The sequence below is a fragment of the Balaenoptera musculus genome, chromosome 1, assembly GCF_009873245.2.
Source record: "Balaenoptera musculus isolate JJ_BM4_2016_0621 chromosome 1, mBalMus1.pri.v3, whole genome shotgun sequence".
In the NCBI taxonomy this organism is placed as follows: Eukaryota; Metazoa; Chordata; class Mammalia; order Artiodactyla; family Balaenopteridae; genus Balaenoptera; species Balaenoptera musculus.
This window is the reverse complement of record NC_045785.1, coordinates 51,075,787-51,094,952: the sequence shown is the minus strand read 5'-3', so window position 1 is coordinate 51,094,952 and position 19,166 is coordinate 51,075,787. Positions and strand designations below refer to the sequence as shown.

The following is a 19,166-nucleotide window of genomic DNA, read 5'->3' as shown; positions in this document are numbered from 1 at the left end:
AAAGGGACACCTGCTCTCTGAGCCCCACTCACTTCTGGAGAATGGAAATACCAGGAACTTCTGAGGAAGGTAGGTCTGGGTGTGAATCCAGCTTTCTTATATTCTGAGTGCGTGGCAAGCCATATAATTATCTGAGCTCTAATTTAGTCACTCAAACTGCTTATATTTGAAGATTAAATAGCACCAATATGTACAAGGACCTAATACAGTGCCTGCTGCATAGCAAGGATCAATAATTATTAGTATCTCTTTCCCTAGAGCAAAACAAACAAATCTATACATATATGATAGATAAATTGATATATATATATATATATAGGAACATAGATAGTATAATTATATGCATATATAATTACTGTGATAAAATTAAAACTTTCAGTTATTTAAAATGATTACAATACATTTAATATGCAATATACATTAAACATTTTATACTCTGTATTACTTCAAATTCTCAAATAAATATTCCATCTTCAAAAAGAGTATCATTGTGTAAAAGCCAGGGTTAGGATCACTCTATTCTCTCATACAGTAATTATTCAAGGACCTCCTATGTGTCAAGCACTTCCATGCATATAACGACTAGCAAAACAGATCAGGTCTCCACCTTGCATCTAATGGAAGTTCAGGCAATGATGACAAAGAACTGTTCCTCCCTGGAGAAAGTACCTAGGAAGGATATCTGGGGAACACATCAAGGGGCCACCAAATTCATTTTCAACAGAATTTATCCAGATGAAAACAGAAGCAGAGGATTCTAGATAGAGCAAAGTGAACGTAAGCATTAGCTCTGAGAAGGAAGCCAAGAGATGTTCCCTAAGGTAGAATCGATCACAAATGATTGGTCAGAGACAAGATCCTTATCTAAGTATATAAAATAAGCAGCACCATATGATGAAGGTCTACCTTTTCAAGGAATTTCACCCTCTTCTCTAAAACAATCCGTGTGCACATCTGCACAAAACAGAAGGAAGCTTAGCTATTCAACTTGCTTTGGTATCCAAAAATTCTTCAACAGGTCTCTAAAGGTAATCAGTTTCACAGCCCACCCATTGCCTTAAGGGAAATCTAGTTTCACAGTACGGTTAGATCACTCACCAGTCACATGTCTTTGGGCAAGTCACTGAACAGCTAGGCCTCAGTTTCCCCATTATCAAATGCTGAGAGTCATAAACCAATTCACTTTTCTTTTCAACCACCCACATGAGACCAACACTTTAATGAAAAAGGGTATTTTGATGTCACCCCCTTCGCTATGATTTTATGCATTTATCCTAAAGCCTGACTTTATCATCAGCTGGTTACCATTTATTAAAAAAAAAAAAAATGGAAACATCCCTGCATAATAAGACTCTCGTGGGAATGGTAAGGGAATTGGACTCACTTATAAAAATCAAGTAGCAAAACGATTTAGCTGTTGGTTCACTCCAGCCTGGGCTGTGCTTTGCATGAAAAATGAGCTCATCTTTGAATGTAGCAAATTCTGCTTGTTTGGGTAGTGCTTCTAATCGAGGCATATATATTTTCCCTCAATCACAGGAAAACAAATTGTCAGTGGCATATTGCTTTGATATTTCAACCATTTGCGGGATTCCCAGCCTCCAAAATGTCTTAAACAGAAGCATGAAGCATGAATAGGCCAAACTAGAGAAACCAGTATTTATGAGCCTATTCGAACCTTGTAAAGATTTGATCAGCAAATATGCCAATTGATACACCATAATGTTTTACAACTGCAGTTGTCTTGGTCTATAAAACTTATTATAATTCTGAAGGGATTTCTGCTTTCTTTGCAGACATTTCTGTTTTACTGCCACCTAGTGGTGTATATTAGAACTGGCAGTATTGCTGCTGGAATTTTAGGGAGGCAGAAAGTGAAAGAAAAAAAAAAAAAAAAAAGACACAAACAAATGATCCTAAAAGGCATCTTTCTCTCTGTCTCACTCATCTCACCTTCCCTATCCAAGTAATCCCCTCCGCTTACATACATAAACACAATATTCCAGGCAGATTCTATAAGGCTCTAGAATGGCTTACGGACTATGCGGTAGAAAAAGTCCCAAAGCCGTTTTTGACAAAGAGCCCTGATCTTCCTGATCTTTAATATCTACCAGACTATAAATAAAGCTGATGTTTTTACTCTCATTTGACTCCTCTTTCAAAAATCTCCACCAGCTGGAATGCAGTACTTAGAAGCTTCTAGACTTCTGATGACAGAGACCAAGATGGTGGTGGTGTTGAGGGGCCAGGATTGGCTCCTCAGGATGATACTGGGATGGCCTTGGCAGACTCACTGCTCAGGAAAAGCACACGGGGATGTCAAGCGGAGCTCCTTTCTAGGAGATTCCTAGGGCACCAACCAAAGGAAGCAAGAGAAAATCCCAGTCACCAATGTCCTGAGCATACAGAGAAAAAGGTCCCACTCTACAGAAGCTCTATGGCTTCCCACAGAAATATTGGTTCTAAGCCTGCATAGCAGTCTTGGGTCCCATTAGATCAATGATTTTCAACCTGAGGGAGTAGTATCCCCACAATAAGCATGGGGTGGTGGATATTTTGATTGCCACCATGAATGGAGAATGCTCTTGGAAACTAGTGCTAAATGTTCTTCACAGTCCTGCACAATGAAGAATGTTCCATCCAGAATGCCACTACTGTCCCCACACAGAAACACAGCATTCACTTGAGGATGGGGATGATTCTTCATTCCTTCTTTGATAAAGCTTTTCTGAGTTCCTTTGTGTCAGACCTTGGGTTAGAATCTATGGATCGGCTATTAAAGACACAGCCTCCTCAAAATTTCAAAGGATCCCAGTGGGTATTCCATTCATTCTCAACAACATGGTACTTTTGTTGATTTTCTTTTTCTCCCTTGAGGATACGGTAACTGATCAGGAAGCCACTTGAGGATAGGACAGCCTTGTCACAGTCACAGATGAGGATGCCCACCAGGTGGATATTGATTACCTCCCAAGGGTGCTGTGGTCCAGTGCACTCAAAGCGTCACACTCTCAAGAGACTCTAGCAGAGCCACATTCTGATTCTTACGGTGTTCATGCCAAGGTGCAGGGAAATAGCCTTCCTTTCTCTTTTGTGTTACACTTTGTCACCTACTTACCAAACAAGTTCTGCTTCTGTCTCTGTGTCTCAGAGTCTCTCCACGTCATCTCCTTTACCATCTACTTCTAGTTATGTACAGTCTTGGGTATGTGGTGGGATACCTAAATCTCAACAAACACCGTAACGTCCATCCTATTTCAAGCTAATTCCTAGATACCCACATGAAACCACTTTATCATATTCCTTCAGTAACTCCTCTCTACACCTGGAAAAATCCCTCATGCAAACCCACTACCTGAGGCCTTATTCACCAGGTCAGTACATCAGATACATTAAATCCCAGTTTAGACTCAAGCTGGAACACTCCCTCCCATTGCATAAGAGCTGAATCAATGTCCTTACATACGTTGATGAGAAAGATAGAGAGAGATGGACAGAGGATAGGTGATAGATATGATGTGATAAAACATCACATGTAAAAAGTTTGACACATACCAGGCTCTTAATTAAAATTAGCTTTATCCTTAATACATTTTTGGAGAATTCTGTTGTTATCAATGCCATTTTAAAGATGAGAAACTGAGGCTCGAAGTCACAGAGCAATTAGTTCATAAAGTTAGGATTCTAGCTTATTGATCTCTGACTCCAAAGCTCAGGCACTTTTGACTAAGCCATACTAGCTCTACATTCCATTCTCAAAATATCTTCCTTTTATGTAGATCGTGTAACATGTTCACACCACATACAGGCGACTGTGTGTATACACATTACATCAGTGTTCTTCTTTCCTTAAGCATGGCTTTCTCTCTCATCACATTCTGATGAGGAGGCGTCCTTTGGAAGATGTGGTCTATAATGGCTAGACTGCAGCTTGCAGCTGAAGCCAAGTGAGGTGTCAGCTGTGTGTCGGCAGAGCTTATGCTCCATACAACATACACCAATTTATGCTGCCCTAGAGATAATAACAGGCAGACTACAGAAATAAGTAGCTATCTTCCTCTCATTATGTGTTGTGGGTGGATAAACCGTAAACACTATTTCCTTCATTTGAATGTTGTAAATGCAACAGATGGGGAAATGTCTGTTAATAGAGTATTAGAAACCTTACGTATCTCTATTTTGTTTGTAAATACAATCTTGTTCTGAATCACAGTGATTTTCTGCAAGTCTGGGTGTGGTGGACATTACTAGGGCTCCTCAGTATCCATGGCCTCCCCATTTCCAGACACACAGAGACCATACTTCCCGGGCCCCGCTTGCATTAGGAAGGGCCACGGTACTCATCTGGCCAATTAGCTGTAAGCAGAAGCAGTGCGTGTGTGGCTTCTAGAACAAAGTAACTTAGTTCCAGATGGGTAACCTTTCAGAACTTTTTTCTTGCAACAGCCATTGTGGAAGCATGTGTTAACATGGAGGTGCCACAGGGTCCACAGAGACCAGACTGTGGAGCCGACCAACACACAGAGGATAATTGCCCTGGAGAATTGCCCAAATCCACGGCAGAATTTGCATAAATAAAAATAAACTTTTGACTTTTGTTTTCTTAAGCCACTGAAATTTAAATGTCGTCTCTTAACAACATAAGAGACATAACTTGGACCCTCCTGACTAACGCTGTGGGTGAGGTCATTTCACTCATACCATAAAATAGCATACACATCCTTCTGTCCTAATCCAAAGTAATATATGCATTTTAATCTCATACTCAACGTCTTCTACAAACTGGCCCAAACCTACCTCCTGAAATTACCTTCTACCATCTTCCAAGTGAAACTAAACACCATTCTTTGACCACATCTCACAATTCCTTGCTCTGTTTTTTAAATCTGTGTTGTTCCCTTGCCTAGCATACTGTCTCTTCCCTTCACACATATCAAACTGCTATCTTTAAAAGGCCCAACTCTTGGGCTTCCCTGGTGGTGCAGTGGTTGAGAGTCTGCCTGCCAATGCAGGGGACACAGGTTCGAGCCCTGGTCTGGGAGGATCCCACATGCCGCGGAGCGACTGGGCCCGTGAGCCACAATTGCTGGGCCTGTGCGTCTGGGGCCTGTGCTCCGCAACAAGAGAGGCCGCGATAGTGAGAGGCCTGCGCACCGCGATGAAGAGTGGCCCCCACTTGCCCCAACTAGAGAAAGCCTTCACACAGAGACGAAGACCCAGCACAGCCATAGATAAATTAATTAATTAATTAAAAAAAAAAAAAAAAAAGGCCCAACTCATATGCTAACTCTTCCAATGAAACCTTCCCTAATCCCACTATTCTGAAGTAATTTCTCCTTCCTTCAGATTTTCATATTTCTTGCTGCTCCTTCTAACTGTATATTTTGTATTATGCTTATTTTACACATAACATTATATTAGTTTCAGGTGCACAGCATAAAGATTTGAAACATGTATGTATAGTAAAATGATTACCCCAGACTACTTAATTTCTATCACTGCACATAGTTACGTTTATTTTTCTTGTGATGAGAACTTTTAAGATCTACTCTCTTAGCAACTTTCAAATATACAACACAGTATTACTAACTATAGTCACCATTCTGTACGTTCTATCCTCATGACTTATTTTATAACTGGAAGTTTGTACTTTTTGACCCCGTTCACCCATCTCACCCACCCTCTCCCACCTCCCACCTCTGGCAACCACCAGTCTGTTCTCTGTATCTATGAGTTCAGGGTTTGGGGTTTTTTTAATTTTTTATTTCCATTTTTAGATTCCACAAATAAGTGAGATCATAAAGGACTTGTCTTTCTTTGTCTGATTTTTTTCACTTAATGTAATGCCCTCAAGGTCCAGCCATGTTGTAGCAAACGGCAAGATTCCCTTCTTTTTTATGACTAATATTCATACATATGTCAAATCCTTTGCCTGTTTTTTAATTGAATTAATTATATTTTTCTTGTTGAATTATATACTGTAAGGTTTTAATGTGTCTTGCCAGAACTTTTTTTCTATTACTAGAGTATGTTATTTTTACTATATGTTTTTAAATGGCCTCTATGACACATACAATTTTGTAACTTGCTTTTTAAATTTAATATATTGTGGTCATCTTTACATGTCTATGTCTCATTACGTCACTTCCAATGACTGCTTTGTGGTTCATTATATGAATGTTCCATAATCTAAAATCTAATGCTTTTTTTTTTTAACATCTTTATTGGAGTATAAAATCTAATACTTTAAATTAGATTTAAAGTCCATGGGACTTTCCTGGTGGTCCAGTGGCTAAGATTCTGCACTCCCAATCCAGGGGGCCCGGATTCTATCCCTAGTCAGGGAACTAGATCCCACATGCCGCAACTAAGAGTTAGCATGCCACAACTAAAGATCCCACATGCCACAACTAGAGTTCCCACATGCCACAACGAAGATCGTGCACATAGCAACGAAGATCCCACATGCCACAACTAAGACGCGGTGCAGCCAAATAAATAAATATATAAATATTTGAAAAAAAAAAAGTTTAGGGCTTTCTTGGTGGCACAGTGGTTAAGAATCCACCTGCCAATGCAGGGGACAGGGGTTCGAGTCCTGGTCTGGGAAGATTCCACATGCTGCAGAGCAACAAAGCCCATGTGCCACAACTACTGAGCCTGTGCTCTAGAGCCCGCAAGCCACAACTACTGAGCCCATGCACCACAACTACTGAAGCCCACATGCCTAGAGCCCATGCTCTGCAACAAGAGAAGCCACTGCAATGAGAAGCCCACGCACTGCAACGAAGAGTAGCCCCGCTCACTGCAACTAGAGAAAGCCCACACAGTAACAGACCCAGCACAGCCAAAAAAAAAAAAAAAAAAAAAAGATTTAGATTTAAATACAGGATTTATTTAAAAGGAAAAGAAAAAAAATGCCACACTGCATCTATATCTTTGAACACTTATACAATCACCTCTTTTTTTAATTGAGGTATAATTGACATATAACATATTAGTTTCAGGTGTACAACATAATGATTCCATGTTTGTATACATTGAAAAATGATCATCAGGAGTCTAGTTAATATGCATCGCCACATAGAGTTACAAATTTTTTTTTCTTGGGATGAGAACTTTTAAGATCTACTTACTCAGTAACTGTCAAATCTGCAGTATGGTATTATAAACTATAGTCACCATGCTGTATATTATATTCCCATGACTTGTTTACTTTATAACAGGAAGTTTGTACCTTTTGACCCCCTTAACCTGTTTCACCCACCCCACCCCACCTCTGGTAGCCACCAATCTGTTCTCTGTACCTACAAGTTTGCTTTGCTTTGGTTTTCTGTTTGTTTGCTTATTTGTTTAGATTCCACATATAATACAGTATTTTTCTCTATCTGACTTTTTTCACTTAGCATAATGCCCTCAAAGTACATCCATTTTGTTACAAATGACAAGATTTCCTTCTTTTATATGGCTGAATAATATTCCTATATCTATATAGAGAGATATAGCAATCACATTTTCTTTTTCTATCCATCCATCAATGGACACAGGTTGTTTCCCTGTCTTGGCTATTGCAAATAATGCTGCAATGAACATGGGGTGCATACATCTTTTCAAATTAGGGTTTTCATTTTCTTCAGAAAAATATCCAGAAATGGAATTGCTGGAAACATATGTTAGTTCCGTTTTTAAGTTTTTGAGGAATCTCCATACTGTTTTCCATAGTGACTGCACCAATTTACATTCCCATTAACAGTGCATAAGGGTTCCCTTTTCTCCACATCCTCACCAATACTTGTTATTTCTTGTCTTTTTGATAATAGCCATTCTAACACATGTGAGGTGATATCTCATTGAGGTTTTGACTTGCATTTTCCTGATGATCAGTAATGCTGAGCATCTTTTCATGTACCTGGCCATGTATATCTTCTTGGAAAAATGTCTAATCAGATCCTCTGCCCATTTATAATTGGATTGTTTGTTTTATTTGCTACTGAGTTGTATGAATTCTTTATATATTTTGGATATTAACCCCTTATCAAATATATGATTTGAAAATATTTTCTCTCATTTAGTAGGTATCCTTTTCATTTTGTTGTTGGTTTCCTTTGCTGTACAGAGCTTTTTAGTTCAATGTAGTGTCACTCGTTTATCTTTGCTTTTGTTGCCTTTACTTTCAGTGTCGAATTCAAAAAATTACTACCAAGACCAACATTAAGGAGCTTACTTCCTATATTTTCTTCCAGGAGTCTTATGGTTTCAGGAGGTATGCTCAAGTCTAAACCATTCTGAGTTGATTTTTGTGTATGATGTAAGATAATACTCCAGTTTCATTCTTTTGCATGTGGCTGTCCAGTTTTCCCAACACCATTTTCTGAAGACTCTGGTTTTTACCATTGTATATCTTTGCTCCTTTGCTGACCATCTATGCATGAGTCTAATTCTGGGTTCTGTATTCCATTCCATTGATCTAGACATTGATGTTCCTGTTCTTATGCTAAGACCATGCTGTTTTGATTACGACAGCTTTGTAACAGTTTGAAATCAGGAAACATGAGGCTTTCAGTTTTGTTCTTCTATCTCAAGATTGCTTTGGCTATTCAGATTTCTTTGTGGTTCCATACAAATGTTAGAATTGTTTGTTCTATTTCTGTGGAAAATGCCATTGGGATTTTGATAGGGATTGCACTGAACCTGTGATTGCTTTGTGTAGTATGGACATTTCAAGAATATTAATCTTTCCAGTCCTGTATTATGAATATTTATGAGCATATTTTACCTCTCTGATTGGTAATCTTGAGAGGGGCATTCAAATCTGATTCATCATATCTTCAACAACTCAGTGTGGTACCTTAAAATTATGCCCAATAAATATTTAATAGATACAGATACCAGTGATACTAATATAGTAAGTTTTATCATAAAACCAACTTAGACCATTTGGAGGCTCTATCAAGAAGTGTTCCTTCTCTCAACCACTTTCTTACTTCCCACCAAAAAGAGGGAGCATTATCCCAATCAGGCCATTTTAGAAGTGGGTGGGGATACTGGGCATTGAAAAGTCCTACATCTACACAAGGTCCCTCTTCTAGGCCATGAAGCAGTATTAGGAAATGAAGCAGGCTTCCCTCTTTCCCCACAAGCATTCAGGAATTGAGGGGTTTATGGCACTTGGGTTTCATAGCTGGCAGTAAGACGATTAGAACTGGGAGGAGAGTCATGGCAGCAGCACTGACATTTATTGAGAGTGTAGGGTGTGTCAGGACCTGTGCTAAGTGCTTTATGTATACTTTATCACTTGTTCTTCCCAAGAGCAGCAGGCAGGTATAGAACATGGTGGTGGTGCATAAGCACTGAAGCCGAACTGCATGTGTTTGAATCCCAGCCCTACCACTAAGTAACTGTATATTCTAGGACAAGGTATTGAATTTCCCTCTGCCTCAGTTTCCTAAATTGAAAACAATATTCCCTACCTCACAGAATTATTATGATAATAAATGTGTTGGTAAATAGAAAACACTTAGAAGAGGGTCTGCACATAAGTGTGCAACAAATACTGCTTTGAAAAAAAAGAATAATGTAGTTATTGTTATGATCCTCTTTTTACACATTAGGATACCAAGGCATAAATGCTAAGCCCATTGCCCAAGGACATGCAACAGTAAGTGGTGGAATTGATATTTGAACCCAACCTTCTGGTCTCAGTCAGTGATCTTAATTCTACCATATAGCCTCTTTGAGGCCTTCAGAATCACTGGGCATAACTTGTGAGATTCCTTTCAACCTTGAAATTCTGTGATTTACAGATGTTAAAACTTAAAATCAGGTAATGTTCCTAACAATCCAGGGCAGAGGTGACCAGAATGGTCTTTCTGTGATTTAGAACTTCTAGTCTGCAGTCATTCTCTAGGACCTTTCATTAAGACCACATTTTTCTAGGACTCTTTTTTTATACTCTAGAGGTTAAAAATGTATGCTCCAAGGAGAAGATGCAATACTTTAGAGTCAGACAGATGTGAATCTGAATCATTGTTCTACCACTAATTTGCTGCAAGACCTTGGGCAAATGATTCAACCTCCTATCAGACTAACCTCTACCAGGTTCCTATACCTTGTAACTTTCTGGATACTGTCTCTTCCTCAAGGCTAAGGGCTCCTCCAACAATTTTGTTTATCATTCTGCTATTATCTCCTTTCCCTCAGTGCAACAATTCATTGGTTCAGATGAATTGGCCTAACCCAAGCTAGGCCAACCCTAGTAAATGGACTAAGAAATTCTAGGTTTACTGGTCTCTTGAATGGAAATAATATAAACTCATTCACTGTGGGGGTAACTTTTTCCCATGGTCTGGGATCAGAAAACACCAACGTATAGCAGAGAAGAGAATAAATGAAGCCGATGTACAGAGAGAAGCAGAGACAAAGATTAAGAAAAAAAAAAAAACTCCATGTCCCTGACTGTGCCAGAGGCCTGAGTTCATTTCTGTACCTGGGTTTCATGAGAAATGCCCCTTTTGCTATCATTGGCTTTAGGGGAATTTCTCCTATTTACCATCAAAAGTCCTGTGTAATCCAGCATTCTGAGACCAGATTCCTCATCAGAACAAAAAAATAAATAATATATCCCTTATAGGAACATTACTGAAATTAAATGAGATACCACACATAAGTTACTCACTCAGTGACTGACATATTTTAAATCTTAAATAAATAGAAGATGCTATCCTTTGTTAAATGGTCTTTACTTATCATAATTCGTATTATGCTATTACAAACTATCCAACATATGTTTGTTTCCTTTCATATATTTAAAATATACTTATGATCACATACTATGTGCCAGCACTGTGCTTAGAACTGGCCATACGATGAATAAGACATAATATTTACCATCAACAAGAGAAACCGAGTAGGGAAAAAAGATAATAAACCAGTAATTACAATTGAGAGAAATAAGTGTTAATATTACAAACCAGGTTCATTTTGCGGGATGAACAGCAAGCCAAAATGCTGAGACTCTGAAGTTTGCAGCAAAGAGGGTTTGTTCACAAGGCAGCCAAGCAAGGAGACAGAAAAACAAATCTCAAATCTACCTCCCTCCCAGAAGGCAAGGGGCTTGGGGTATTTATGGGATAATGAATAATGAAGTGGTAGGCCTGAGGCATGGGGAGCGGAGAAAGGTGATTGGGAAAAGGTGCGACAATGGTTGTTCTGCGCAGGCATAACTAAGAGCTCTAAGCCTCTGCACGTTCAAAAGATCACTGAGTGAACACTCGCGCATGCCCAGTTGAAGGGTCGGTGGTCTTATCGAGTCTTAACTGGCTCAGCTCAAACTAGACACAGCTGACTCCAAGTCCTAGAAAACAGCTCAGGCAAACATCTTATTGTTCTGGCTACATGCTGTTTGGAGGACATGCTGCTTGGAGAACAAGCAAATCTTAAAATAACCTTGATTAGTGAAGGCAGGTGAATTGGATTTAACCCATGGGTTCATTTAGACCGCTAGTTTACTGAAGAGAGCAGACCTACCTGCCTAGGGACACTAAGAATAGATAACTTCACAGAATTGGTAACATTCGATCTTATTTGAAAGAAACAGGGTCATGAGGAAAACATTCAAGCAAAAACAACAACTTCTGCAAAGCCATGAGGGATAAAACTCCATGGGAGGTTTTTAAGGAGCTGCAGGCAACTTGGTGCAGCTTCAGTTGGGGAGAAAGAGAGGGAGATGGGATTGGAGAAGTGAGTAACAGCCAAACCAACGAGGCCATAATAAAGAACATGTGGGACTTCCCTGGTGGCGCAGTGGTTAAGAGTCCACCTGCCAATGCAGGGGACTCGGGTTCGAGCCCTGGTCTGGGAAGATCCCGCATGCCGGGGAGCAACTAAGCCCGTGTACCACAACTACTGAGCTTGTGCTCTAGAGCCCGCGAGCCACAACTACTGAGCCCGTGTGCCACAACTACTGAAGCCTGTGGGCGCCTAGAGCCTGTGCTCCACAACAAGAGAAACCGCCACAATGAGAAGCCCACGCACCGCAACGAAGAGTAGCCCCTGGTCTCCACAACTAGAGAAAGCCCACGCGCAGCAACAAAGACCCAACACAGTCAAAAATCAATAATAAATTAATACATTTATAAAGAAAGAAAGAAAGAACATGTATATCATCCTAAGGAGGAAGGCTAAAGACAAACCCTTACCGTATACCAAATACTGTCCTAAACGTTTGTTAATTCCTTTCAGCCTTACATGATTGTAGGCATTGGTACTACCCATGAAGAAATAAAGTTACAGAAAGGCAAAGTACCTTGCCTGAAGTAACACCATACTAAGTGCAGAGCCAGATTTTGTATCCAAGCAGTTAGGCCTTCTTATGGTTGAATTATGCCTTAGTTAGTTGAAGTTACTATAACAAAAATACCATAGATTGAGTGGTTTAAACAACAGCCATTTACTTCTCAAGTTCTGAAGTCTGGGAAGTCCAAAATCAAGGTGCCAGCCACTTCAGTTCCCGGAAAGAACCCTCTTCCTGGTTTGCAGAGGTACACTTTCCTGCTGTATCCTCACGGGATGAAGAGAAAGAGCTCTGGTCCCTTCTTTCCTCATAAGTGCACCAATCCCATGACCTCATCTAAACCTAATTACCTCCCAAAGGCCTCTCCTCAAATACCATCACATTGCGGGTTAGGGATTCAACGTATGGATGGGGGAGGAGCATGAATATTCAGTCAATAGCAAATTGTATGCCCCCCACATTCACACATTGAAATCCTGACCCCCAATATCTCAGTATATGACCTTATATGGAAATAGAATGACTGCAGAGGTAAGATGAGGTTATACTGGAGTAGAGTGAGCACAAATGTGCACACAGGGAAATGCCATGTGAACATGAAGGCAGAAATTACAAGCCAAGGGAACACCAAATATTGTCAATAAACCACTAGGAGCAAGGACGCAGGCATGGAAGAGATTCTGCCTCACCACCCTCAGAAGCCACCAACTCTGCTGATACCCTCTTGGACTTCTAGCCTCCAGAACTGTGAGACAATAAATTTCTGTTTTTAATCCACCCACTGTGTAGTACTTGTTATGGCAATACTAGTAAACTAATATAGGGCCCAAAGTCAATCCATCTAAGTAGTATGCTACATGACCTTGTTTTTCCAGAGCCATGAGAGCACTTTAAAGAGGAAAGAAACTTGGCCATATTTGCATTCTGTTCTAAAATCAGCCTGCCCTCATTCATCTTTTTACCTGACATCCTCCATTAGTCATAAAGATCATTGGCTTGGTCCTGTATGTTTCTTTGGCCAAAAAAGAAATAAGTATAATACCCCATATTCTTTGCAACACAGCTCAGTTTACATTCGTATTTGTCCCTTCTCTTTTTGGACAGGGACTACAGTGTAAAATGCCTCAGTTTTACAGATCTTTGAATAAACTGTTCAAAAGACCAGTGTTTTATCGCTTCCTATTTATAAACTCATTCTGTTCTGACTTATATGGGCAAAAACAAAACACTGCGGACAATTTTTTCCTCTTCCTTAGTCTGATGGTAAATGTAAAATCATGAAGTCTTAGGTGGGGGCATTCTTTGGTCCCCTTATTACAACTATTCATCTTTATGGGGGGCGAAGGGGAGAGAGCTGACTCTATTGGATGGAGATGTTTCTCTGGAATCTTTCTCTGGTGACTCGTAATCTAAAGCTGTTGAATTCAAGGAACGCAGTTTTAACCACAGTATTTAATCTTATGGAGACGTTTATTGCATAGCTTTTTGTTTTGTCTTGTTTAATATAAACCACTGGAGAGATGTTTCCTGGTTATGTCATTTCATAAAGCAGAGTGTGAAGTAAAAAAAAAAAAATCCCAGATAAGAAAAGGCCATTCCTTCTTAAGAATTCTGTCACAGAATCTGCTTCTCTAAGGGACTTAGAGCCTTAAAGCAATGCCAATAAAAACATTAACATTAATAGTAACAATAATAACAACAAAAATGGCTAACTAACATCCACAGAGGTGGTGTGGAGTTGTGGTTATAAAGGCTACTTCTAGAGTCAATCACACCTAGGTTTTCTTTGCAGCTCTGACTGTAGTTATTGCTTGTCTCTACCTTAAAGATAAAAGAGTTAAATTGTTTGTTCAAGGTCACTTGGTTAGGAAATGGCAAATCAAAGGCTCCGTGGGGTCTGAAAAAATATATCAAATTTCATCTAAATACCTCCAAACTGATAGAACAGCTGCATTATGGAAAGCCTCCCTCCAATGCTATTATGTTTCTAGTTAGCTTTTATAAAACCTCAAATCAAGATAAGGTCAAAGGATAGTCTTTAGTAGAATATCAGATTTGATCAAGATCAATTTACTCCGTCAAGCTTTATCACAGAATTTATAGTGAAACTTAAAATGTCATTCAATCTTTTAACTGCATCCCACATATAAACCTTAGCAACATGAAGTTTAAGAGTCTCTGTATTAGTCAGAACTCTCTGGGTAAAGATTAATGAGGCCCATCTCAAAATATCCTAAGTAAAAGGGAAATTTATCTCTCCTCTGTTTGGGAACTCTAGACTCTAGCTTCAGGTATAGCTGGATCTAGGCTCTTTGTCTTGTCACCTTTCACACACTGGCTCTATTTTCAGTTCTGATCTGGCTTCCTCCTCTTCTACTGAAAAAAAGGTAGTATGTGTTGATATACATCTCTGCCAGCAGCCTCAACACCTTATCCTCACAGGTTACTAAACTGTGGGCAGATAGAAGACTTCTTTATCCTCTGATATCTGTGTACTAGTCATTGATAAGAACTGTGCAGCTTACTTAAGCCATAGAGTATGATCAGTTCTATAAAGAAGTGGATCCTTCAGTGGCATTGCATTAATTTCTTATGGCTGTTATAATAAATACATTATCACAAACTTGGTGGTTTATAACAACACAAATTGGAGGCCAGATGCCCAAAAGCAGTCCCACTAAAGTGAGACTAAAGTCAAGGGATCAGCAGGCTGTGGTCCCTTCTGGAGGCCCTAGAGGAGAATCTGTTTCCTTGCCTTTCCTAGCTTCTGGAGACCACCTGCATTCTTTGGCTCAGGACCTCTTCTTCAAATCACTCTAACCCTTTGCTTTCAAGGTCATATCTCCTACTTCCTCTTCTGTAGTCAAATCTCCTACTGCCTCCCTCTTTTAAGGACATTTGTGATTATATTTGGACCCACTTGGATAATCCAGGATAATCTCCTCATCTCAAGATCCTTAACTTAATCACATCCACAGTCCCTTTTGCCACAGAAGGTAACATTAATAGCTTCCAAGGATTAGGATGTGAACATCTGGGGGGCCATTATTCAGCCTACCACAAGTGTAGTCCTGGAAGGTATGATAACTGATGCAAACAGGCAAAGAAAGACACGTTTTATAAAAGAGAAACCAAATTATACAGAGAATAGAGAAATCCTTTTCAGCTTCTGGGATCTGGTTTGGCTTCTTGACAGATAATTATAATAATGATGAGAGCCAACATTTATATTGCTCCTTATGCGTCAGGCATTGTTCTAAATGCCTTATTTATATAACTCAATTAATCTTTACAAAACATCACCCTCATTTTATAGAAGATGAAACTAAGGTATAAAGACATTAAGTGACTTGAGTAAGATCACATTGAACTAGTAGAGCCAGGACTTGAACCCAAGGTATCTGATTCTCAGGTACATACTTTTGGCCATTTGAGATGGAACTTAAAGAATGGAGAGCAGGCTGACACAATGAGGAAACAGAAGGGTATTGTAGACAGAGAGAAGAGAGTGAACAAAGGCACAGGGGCAGAGAAATGAAAGGCAGATTCAGGCCAGTGAGTGGACCAGGTTGAATGGAGTTTAGCAAGTCTGGGAGAAGTAGTGGGATAGCAAGTTAGGTCTAGCTTGAGGCCAGGGCATAGAAGACTTGGAAACCATGGACATCCTCCATGGCTGATGGGAGGCCTTTGAGACATTGGACTAGAGGAGGGGGCTTATCAGAGTTGTACCTTGGGAGGACTGATCTGGTGACCATGTGAAAGCTGGACTGGGGGAGTGAGAAGGGAGCTGCCCCCTCTCCTCTACTCCCCTGGCACTTTGTATATCATAGAATATGCCTGTATGTCTTGCCCACTAGAGAGTGAGCCCTAGAGGGGAGGCCAGTATGTCATCCGTCTCTGGCAGCATGTGCCAGTAGATGATACAGTAAAGCACAAAACACAATACAGCTAGAGGGCAGGAGGCAGGGGTGTGGATGCTGGGACTGCTGCTGCTGCTGATGGAAATAACACCATTCTGGAGTCAGTTTAAAGTGCCTTTACCCACATTTGCTGAAGACTTTTAGCATAATAAAAAATGCCTAGAAATTTTGGATATATGTAGGTTTATATTCAAATCTTGCCTCTGTCAATTACCTCTGTATGGTCTTGGCTAATATCTCAATACCTCAAGCCTTGTATTCTTAATCTTTAAAATCGAAATAAAATTATTTTATTGGCAATTGTTAACTTACAAGGTAATATTTATCTGGTTCAAATGAGGGATGTGGCAGGTGGATATCACTCGAAATTATTTTTTTAAATATTCTTATTTAATTGCATCACCAACTTACCTTTATGTCCCTGTTAGTACTTTTCCTCCATTTTGCAGTTGAGACACTGAACCTCAGGGAAAAGAACGGATTTATGCAAAGCCATACAGTGGAAGAGCCTGGATTTGAAGCGACAAGTGTAAGATTCCCAGCTGCGTGCACACTTCATAAAGGAAAATGAAGCTTAAGGGAAAGAGTGGGACAGGCGTGACCACACAAGTGAGAGAGATGGACTTCAAGAAGGACGCTCACAGATCTTCGAGGAAGTTCCAAAGACCAGGTTTGAAAAAAACATCCAGACTATTCGCCTCTCAGCAGCCACACCCTGGGCACCCGCGGAGAAGGCCCCAGCCTCCCGCAGGTAGGCGATCTGGTCCCCGCCCAGCAACAGCCCTCTGCGTCCTTAGCGACCGGGAGCTGGTGCAGCCTCCGCCCAGTAGCGGGGCCCTGTGATTGGCCCGACTCCTGGGCTCCGGTCTCCCGCCCCACCCCGGTCCCCACAGGCTTCCGTAGGTCGGGATCCTGGGGAGAAGCACTGACCGCAAACCCCTGAGTCGCCAGAGCGGTAAGGCCGCCCCCTCTGAGCTCTCCAGGGAGAGGACTGACACGCAGCTGCTGGGTAGAGAGGACCCCCATAATCACAAATTCTGGTCCTTGAAGTTTCCAGATAGCTTCAAAGAAGTTGGAGGGATGGGGCTACCCTCGCAGAGCAGGTCCTATTGCTGACCACACACTAAGTGAAGCTAGGGTTTTGGGAAGAACCCTGGTCTACTTATCAGACCAGGGTACTGGAAACAGGTATGCTCTCACTCGCTGTGTGACCAAATAACACCCTCTCTGGGCCTTGGTTTCCCAATCTGTAGAGGGAGCATTTGGGTTAGAATGATTTCTAAAAGCCTTTCAATCTCTGAGAGCCTCTGATAGGGAATGGTTAGCCTGGGACCAGGTTTATAGAACTTCTAAGTTTCCCCTGGCATCAGACCTGTTTAAACATGCAATGAATATCTAGTGCTGGATCTCAATTTTGGATCCACTGCATTGTTGCAGAAACAGATCAGTGATAACGAGAAAAATCCCCTTTTCTATGCACAGTGCTCCTTCAGATGCATGATCTCATTGGCTTATCCCTAAATCCAGAGAGCAGAACTGGAATTATTCTGGTTTCATAAATGGGGAAACTAAGCTTCAAAACTGAATTTGAGTTCTTCACACGTCCCTCTAAAGCTCTGGTTTCCTCTCTGACCTCACAAGAATCCTGTCACTTGACTTGTAGTATAGGAAGGCAGAGTCACCGAATGGCTGTCAACCAGTTTTGCAGCCCTCTTAGGTGGAATTCCCAACTCTGCTAATTACTGTTATGTGATATTGGATAAGTTACTTAGCTACATTATGCCTGTTCCCTCAACTGTAAGACAAGAATGATAATAGTAATTAAGAGTATCTTTCTCATGATTTTATTAGAAATATTGAAATAATAATATAGGTAAAGCACTTGGTCTCGCTATTATTGTTCTTGTTGTTATTATTGACAAGGATGCTACAGTTGCCTAGTGGAAAATCCAGAGAAAGAGTTTTACTTATTTTCCACCCCCAAGGATTTGAAGAGGTTTTGAGAATTAGTCTTCAGTTTGGAAGACTGCCCGTGGATCAAATGCGATGCCTGAGATGATGGTGAAAATCATTGGAGGTAAACACTTTTGATACCTTGTGGAGAAGCCAAAGATGTAAGTTTACTATTTGAAAAATACCTGTTTTGCTTGGATGATAATGAAGGGTTTTTTTTAACCCAGAAATTTACATTTTAAAAATGTTGTCCATGGAAAATTAAGTCATTAAGATGCAACAGTAAAAGTAAAATAGTGTTGATAACTTCTATGCACAGTGTTTTCCTAAAGTTTTCATCTTTGTAATTCCCCATACTCCTTAATTACTTGGGCTGATTTTCCAAATAGATGGGAAATATAAGCATTGAGACATTTATAAATATTAACGGAGTATTGCTGCTTCTCCTCATCAGGTTTGTAATCTACCACCTGTAGTAATTTTGGGGGGTGGGGAGGGAGAGAGGAAGGTTGTTAATCAAATTGTTATGAATTAAAGGAGTGGGATTGGTAATGAGTCATAAATTGTAAGAGTTTCACTTACTTTTCTTCATAATCCATACTCCTCCAGTAGGGGCTTCTCAGAACATAACTAAGAGGGCTTTCTTCCTCTAAACGCATCACAGTCACACTTGAAGGGGGACACTCATATATCGCTAAAATTCTCTAGATGTTTGGCACAGAAAAGTGACCAGTTCTTCCTTCCAGAGTTTTGGTGGTTTGCATAAGAAAAAGAAGATACTAGCCCTGCCTTTCATCTAGTAGACATTCCATAAATAGCAGCCAGTTAGTAATTGCCTTTCCCTCCTAAAATGATTTCCTTAGTTCTTTCCTCTATTTCAGAAACTCACAGACCAAAAAAATAGAGAAACAAAAAGAACTAACCTCATTGAACATAGGTTCAGAAAGCAGTGGACACCAAACCTGGCTATCATCAGAATCACCTGGAGAGTCCTTAAAAAT

The 19,166-nt window shown here is 40.2% G+C and overlaps 1 protein-coding gene and 1 pseudogene across 1 annotated transcript in view; one reads left to right on the top strand and one right to left on the bottom strand.

The window, feature by feature from the left end:
* LOC118897809 overlaps positions 1–3,167 on the bottom strand; it is an 83,341-nt pseudogene extending 80,174 nt beyond the window's left edge.
* An 11,286-nt stretch (positions 3,168–14,453) lies between these two features.
* The window catches only part of C1H1orf87 (chromosome 1 C1orf87 homolog), a 104,890-nt gene continuing 100,177 nt past the window's right edge, over positions 14,454–19,166 (top strand). Inside the window, 3 exon segments of the mRNA XM_036857073.1 lie at positions 14,454–14,493; positions 16,662–16,741; positions 18,223–18,326. Of these exon segments, the coding sequence (XP_036712968.1) occupies positions 14,454–14,493; positions 16,662–16,741; positions 18,223–18,326 (224 nt within the window).